Source organism: Vigna umbellata, chromosome 6, assembly GCF_029865625.1.
Source record: "Vigna umbellata cultivar VRB3 chromosome 6, Vumbellata_1.0, whole genome shotgun sequence".
NCBI lineage: Eukaryota > Viridiplantae > Streptophyta > Magnoliopsida > Fabales > Fabaceae > Vigna > Vigna umbellata.
In genome coordinates, this window is record NC_142170.1 from 9515504 (window position 1) to 9522932 (window position 7429).

At 30.0% G+C, this 7429-nt stretch overlaps 1 protein-coding gene across 2 annotated transcripts; it reads left to right on the forward strand.

Moving 5' to 3' along the window:
* Positions 1-3242: 3242 nt before the first annotated feature.
* Positions 3243-6990, forward strand: LOC124848064 (cellulose synthase-like protein H1). 2 transcript variants are annotated; one of them, XM_047325676.2, is made up of 9 exons: positions 3243-3662; positions 3768-4092; positions 4165-4290; positions 4715-4831; positions 4945-5157; positions 5266-5383; positions 5506-5696; positions 5792-6142; positions 6247-6990. In XM_047325676.2, the coding sequence occupies exons 1-9, from the start codon at positions 3403-3405 to the stop codon at positions 6778-6780; spliced, it is 2235 nt and encodes a 744-aa protein (XP_047181632.2). In that variant the 5' UTR covers positions 3243-3402; the 3' UTR covers positions 6781-6990. The 2 variants fall into 2 exon arrangements, with proteins under 2 accessions (XP_047181632.2, XP_047181633.2); XM_047325677.2 differs by having other exon boundaries at positions 5509-5696.
* The last annotated feature ends 439 nt before the right edge of the window (positions 6991-7429 follow it).

A 7429-nucleotide genomic window follows, 5' to 3' on the forward strand; every position in this document is an offset into this window, starting at 1 on the left:
TGAAAGTTGCTATCGTGATTGGAATTGTTACCCCCATTTCTCTTTCAGCTGTTGTTTTTTCTTTTGGTCCAATTATTAATTTGGCTTTTGAGTCGTTTTCCTTTGATTGACTTACTAATTCGGCTTAATTTTATCCTTATTTTTTTCTTTTATTTAATTGATTTTTTATATTTTTATTTTATTTTACTTGAGTCTTAATTTTTTCTTAAAAGATTTAATCTATTTTCTTCCGTCATATAAAAAAATTAAATAATCTTTTAGTTTAAAACTTCTTTTATTTTCTTACTTTTTTTTTATTATCTCTCCATCTTTCTTCACCTTCCATTACTCTTTTTTTTTGTTAAATTCAAGCTATTTGAGTTTTTTTTTTAGTTTAATATGTACAATGACTAACTTTCCATTTAAAAGATGTTGAGAGATGGAGGAAGGTAAAGAAAGAAAGGTGATGAGAAATAGAAAGTAAAGGAAAATAAAGGAAAGAAAAAAACCGAAAAGAAATAAAAAAACCAAAAGAGTTTCAAAGGAAGAGATTATTAAATTTTCACATGTGACATTTCATTAATGATAATTTAATATAATGGACCGAATTCAGTCTTAAAGTAAAACTTAATTAAATAAAAAAATATAAAAAATAAAAAACAAAAATAAGAATCAAACAAATTAAAAATTTAAATATAGAAATTACTTTAGTAATTAAGTGTTTTCCTTTTTTTATGTCTCGTAAGGTTTTTAACCCTGAACATAATTTTGTGCCAATTAACGTTGGTAAATTTACTAGGGTATTTTATATTGAATATTATAGCTGTAAACAAAAAATACTGATGAAGTGGTGAAAATAATGTAAAAATAAATTAAAGAGATAATTTAGAAAGAACATTTTAATAAAAGAGTACGTATTATAGTTAATACTTCAGTGTAAGTGACATCAATGAATATTAATCCTATAAAACATTGTTAAGCAACACTAATCTTCTTTACAATATAAAGATTTATAATTATTTTTCTCTTATATACTTTTATCACACTCCTAACTTTAATAATTTAAGATAAGCGCCCACCTCTATTATATTTTAATAAATATACTATTAGTATGTTTTGTATTATTTTTTATAAAGGGTCACTTACTTATTTATTTTAAAATTAAAGTTAGAATTTAAAATATAAAATAATAAAGAATAGTTCATAAACTGAATTTAAAGTATTTTAATTTAAATGGTCTTATTTTTCAAGTATCTTTTCATAAGATAATTTAAATGCATTAACTTTTAATTTTTTAAATAAAATATTTTAATTACAACCAAATATCAAAACTACCACCAAATAATGTTCAGTAAAAAAAATGTAATATATCATATAAAAAAAATTACGATTACAAAATTTTATCCATAATATCAATAAGAATACTTTTGATAAAAATATTCTGGTTAACATTGGTAGAAAAATAATGCTAACTTTGTGGTCGTAAAAATTCTAAGCAACATACACAGAAAGTTAACATAAAAAGTACCTTTTGACCAATTTAGTAGAAAAATAATCTTAAATGACATCTAATAAAAATAATAATATTAATAGAAAAAATCAATAGAAAAAAAGTATTATTGATGTTTACAGTTTTGTTGTATTAATGTCAGCATGAAAATAAGACGAAACATTAACTTTTGATAGTGTCCAAAACATAACTATCATTGACTTTAATTTAAATGGGCTATACTAATATCATTATAAAAAAACAATGCGTGTTCCTCCCTTCATCATTCTAAGTGCTCCTGCACCTTCTCCCTATTTTCTTTTATTTCAAAAATATTCTATATCTCTCTACTATTTTTTTTATTCCAAAAATACTTCACATGGCTAAGATTTAAACTTATGATATATTGCAAAATTTTATTTACACTTTCCCTTAAATAAGTTTGATTCAATCTTATTTTCACTGTTCAATATATTTTTTTTTCTTCAAATTACTCAATAAATGATAAAATTTTGTTCTAAATTTCTAGAAAAATGTTTATATATATGTGTTTTTTTACACTTAATATCTATAATTTTTAACATTATATTATGTTTTAACTTACCGACATGTTTGACTCAAATAACTTGAATAAAGTATTTAATTTATTAGATAAATAATATAAAAATATTATTAAATACTTAAAATATAAAAGAAAAGTTATTTGTTAAAGATTTGAAATTTATTTAGTTCTTTCGTCATTATAAAGTTATTATATAATAATAATAATAATAATAATATATTATTTATTATTAATATTATTATGTTTATTATTTTGTATTTGCATCTAACTTTTAAGTTTATAAAATGGAAGTGGTAGAAGCACTAATATTGAAGTTTCATCTGGATTTTATATTTTGCAATATATCACAAGTTTAAATCTAAGTCATATGAATGCTCCATTAATGCAGAGAGAGAGGAAGAGAAAGATTGTTGAGAATAGTGGGGAGATGTAAGGTATTTTTGGAATAAAAGAAAATAGAGGGGAGGTATAGAGTATTTTTGGAATAAAAGAAAATAGTGGAGAGATGCAAAAACACTTGGGGTAGTGGAGGGAGCAACACCCAAAAACAATAATTATGATTAGTTTAAACTTAATGAAAGTACTCTACAATTATTAGAATAATATGATATTTGTATTATAGTAGTCAGATCAACTACAATTTGGACGTTATGGTTCGATCAATTATAGTAATTATTAAGTCCGTAATAAATTACGAGTTTAGATGATCAACTAAATGATAAGAAACTTAAGTTAGGAGAGTTACTTGATAGACCAAATGATAAGAAACTTTGTACCATTCACAAACCGAATTGTGTAAACTATACCAAAGTTAACTAATCATAAAATCGATTAATTTAATATTAAAGTACCATTATTTACCTTTAGGACGTAATTAAGTCAATCTTAAATCACAAGTCTACCATAAAATTTATAAATAAAGATTTAAGGTAAAAGAGTAGGTTACTCATTAATTACAATATTCATTGTTATTTGTCTAAATTGATCTGATCTAATATCGAAAATAAGCAATACATCAAAGACCAAATAATTGATCTTAATCCCACGTCAAAAACAATATTGAATCCTACTCACTCCATTATGTTTGTATTGTTTAAACCAAGTAAAAAAATAATATTAAAAAGTATAAATTTAATATAGAAATTTGAACGTTTAAAACTTGTATAAATTCTTAGAAGTTCAATTAAAAGATTCCTATCCAAGCATAAAAGATCATACAAGGGAGTGAATTGCATTTTAGAATTCCGAAGGTTGACAAGTATAACATAGGCGAGTTCCATGAATAGCAGCGTCTTTAAGAGTAGCCTTATCTGTTATTAGCAGAAAATTATAGGAAGTGCAGAGGTTGGTCTAGTTTCTTGCGATTTGCTCAATGGCCAAGCAAGAAGATGATCGGCCTCTCTATGAAAAAGTTTGGTTCAAACGAACATACCAAAGAGTTATGGACACCTTCATTTTACTCCTCCTTCTTTTGCTTCTTAGTTACCGTCTTTTCTCATCCAACAACTTCACTATCCCATGGATCCTTGCCTTCATATGCGAATCCTGGTTCACCTTCACTTGGATTATCACTCTCACCACCAAGTGGACTCCTGCAGTCACCATAACCCACCCAAATCGTCTCTTGCAAAGGTATCAACTTCATCTCTTCATAATAACTAAGTCACAATGTTAAACGTTCTTCTTGTTTAATGCTTATTATATAAGTATGCATCATTTCTTACACTTCACCCACAGGGTTCCTGAACTTCCACGAGTAGATTTGTTTGTGGCAACAGCAGACCCTGTTCTTGAACCACCCATCATCACAGCCAACACTGTGTTGTCTCTTCTAGCACTTGATTATCCCACCAACAAACTTGCTTGCTATGTTTCTGATGATGGTTGTTCCCCTCTTACCTTCTATGCTCTTGTCGAAGCTTCCAAATTTGCTCAGTTTTGGGTACCCTTCTGTAAGAAGTACAAAATTCAACTTAGAGCACCCTTCAGCTACTTCTCCAGCGTTGCCACCATCGACAGTGAACACTCGCCAGAATTCAAGCAAGAATGGTCACGAATGAAGGTAACTATACAGTATTGTTATTCCTCTTCAATCAATCAATGATGTCACTTCCATATCCTACTGTAACTGCAGGATATGTATGACAATCTTATCCTCAAAATTCAAGATGTCACAAGGAAACAAATTCCACTACAACTTGATGGAGAATTCGCAGTTTTCTCTAATACAGAACGAAGAAACCATCCAACCATAATTAAGGTAACTAACACATAGCAGTAAAACATATTCATGCATCTAACCAGATGGGATACATATGCTTTAAAATTCTCATGATACATGGTAGACTTTACTGAAATAAAAAAAAAATGATTTTCTATTATATACAAATAAAAATAATATTTTAATATATACAGTTGCTTTCTAGAAATCATTCCTATAAAGAACAGTTTCCAGTTTTGAAAATAACCTTTGTTTCTATATTATACATGTATGTGTGGTATACTTGTGTTGGATTTTCAGAAAATAACCTTTATTTCTCTTCCATTTCTTTCGTTTCCAAAATTATAAACAATCAAATTATTTTCAAATATACTTTTATATATGAACATTTAGCTATGTGCCACAGTTATACCGGTGAAAAAGGAACAAGAAAAGGACTTATTTACAATGTGTATATGCACAGGTTATATTGGAGAATAAGGATGGCGTTTCTGATGGATTGCCTCACTTAGTATACGTATCTAGAGAGAAGAAGCCACATCAAACGCATAATTACAAAGCTGGAGCTATGAATGTCTTGGTAAGTTTTTTTAACTAACATTTAGTCCTGGAACACGTTGAAGGTAATGACCCAACTCAATTTATTTTGAATTAATGACTCACATATTCTCATAATTCCTATATTATGTGCAGACAAGAGTGTCTGGATTGATGACCAATGCCCCCTTTATGTTGAACGTAGACTGTGACATGGTTGTAAACAATCCCAAGATTGTTCTGCATGCTATGTGCATTTTGTTGGATCCCAAGGGAGGAAAGGAAGTTGCTTTTGTTCAATGTTTTCAGCAATTCTACGATGGGATAAAAGACGACCCTTTTGGAAATCAGTGGGTGGCTGCATTTGAGGTGTTTTTCTCAGTTTTAAACGAAGCTCTACCTTTTCTCTTGTCAAGCAAATTTTATCAAAAAGGGATCTTTTTGAACCGACATTTTCTTGTTTAATATCTAATGTAGTACATAATACGGGGCATGGCAGGACTTCAAGGACCCCACTATTCAGGAACTAACGCATTCCACAGAAGAAATGTTATGTACGGTCTTTATCCTGAAGAAATCGAAATTGGCAGAAAAGGTGTTTCCCTCTCATAAATACACGAAATTATCTCATTCATCTTACATTTTCATGATCCAAATTTTCAGATGTGCTTATTAATAGTTGATTCTCATATATATGACCATTTTGTTATTCTTTAGCAGGAAAATTAGGTGAAAAGAAATTACTAACACAACAATTTGGAAGTTCAAAGGAGTTTGTAAAATCAGCAGATCGTGCTTTGGATTGGAAAACAGACTTTCATAATGATACCAGTCCTTCAGATTGTATTGAGACAGCAATTCAAGTTGCAGGATGTGAGTATGAATGTGGTACTTGCTGGGGTGAAAAGGTATGCAGACTAAACAAAATTACTTTCCAAATTTTTTTATCTTTGCAAAAATATAAACTTTGTTAACTAGCTCTGAGGATTTGGGGAACTTGTAGATTGGATGGCTTTATGGATCAATCACAGAAGATGTAGCAACAGGGTTGAACATTCATAGAAGAGGTTGGAGATCAGAGTGTTGCACTCCAGATCAGATTGCCTTCACAGGGTGTGCTCCAAGAGGATTACTCTCTACAATGGTGCAACAAAAGAGATGGGCCACAGGTCTCACCGAAGTCTTCTTTGGAAAGCATTCTCCTCTTACGGGAATGATCTTTGGTAAGATCCAATTCAGGGCAGCTTTGTCTTATTTTTGGATCACCCATTGGGGCTTGCGTAGTGTATTTGAAGTTTGTTATGCAGTCCTACCAGCATATTGTATAATCACCAATACCAATATTTTTCCAAAGGTTAGATCATAGATCCAATTTCACTGACAAGGTTATACCATTCACTATACAAATCATTCAGAGAGTTACTTACTCATTCGTATACACTCATTGTTTTATTCCAGGGACCTGGTCTGTGGATTCCAATTGCTCTTTTGGTGATTTACAGCGTACACACTCTTTTAGAGTACCTTAAAATTGGGTTGTCCATTAGACATTGGTGGAATAATCAGAGAATGACCATAATAACAACCACAACTGCATGGTTTATTGGGTTTTTGAGTGCCATGCTTAAGCTAGCAGGGATATCTGATACTGTGTTTGAAATAACACAGAAGGAATTTTCAAGTTCTGATGCTGATGAAAAATATACAGATGCTGGAAGGTTCACCTTCGATGAGTCTCCAGCTTTTGTGGTAGGCACCACCATTTTGTTGGTGCAATTGGCAGCTATTTTGATAAGGTTTTTGAGGTTGCAACAATCTCACAGTGGAAATGGTTGTGGAATAGGGGAGTTGATATCTAGCACGTATGTGGTAGTGTGTTACTTTCCATATCTGAAAGGGTTGTTTGGCAGTGGAAAATATGGGATTCCGGTGTCCACCATATGCAAGTCAGCAATCTTGGCTTTTGTCTTTGTGCACTTCTGTAGAAAGTAACGGTATATGAATCTTCAGTGGCCACTGTAGTTATCTTTAGTCTATTTAGGTATCATTATGTGTTAGTTATTACCAATTGAAAGGTGACAAATAATTTGGAGAACTTCAGCCTCTACGCCAACTACGTTCTACAATAAATATCTTTACCATTAATTGTTCAAGATTATAAATTATCATTTATATTATAACTACATTGTTAGTGTGCCTAAATGTTGTGATTTTATAGTATTATTAGTCAAATAAGAATTACTAATAATATGATTCTAATTTACATAATTTATTGTCATGATCATTATTATCTTTTTGTCACGTTCTTATAATAATAAGTGATTTCCAAAATTTGTTAAATCTTTATAGGGTCTTGCTAACGCGAATACGTCTATTTTTAGTTGGTACATTTTAGCGCGGGTTTTAGTAGACAAAAATACTCTTAAATATTATGAATTCTAAGTTTTAAGGTTAAGAGTATTTTAATAATTTTCATTCTCAAAACTAAAAAAAAAATCTCAAACTAATTGAAAAAATCAGAAACACTTCCGTTAAACAATTTGTCTTTGTAAAGGGTTGAGTCATTGACATATTCACATTCAGACAAAGGTTCATTCAAGATCTCTTCAATTTCACCATCTTCACTGACCTCTCTAATTTC

Coding starts and splice junctions, on each gene's coding strand:
- LOC124848064 (XM_047325676.2), top strand. CDS start 3,403: ATGGCCAAGCAAGAAGATGATCGGCCTCTCTATGAAAAAGTTTGGTTC. Junction 5,158..5,265: donor AGTGGGTGGCTGCATTTGAG/GTGTTTTTCTCA, acceptor TATCTAATGTAG/TACATAATACGGGGCATGGC. Junction 5,697..5,791: donor GTACTTGCTGGGGTGAAAAG/GTATGCAGACTA, acceptor GGGAACTTGTAG/ATTGGATGGCTTTATGGATC.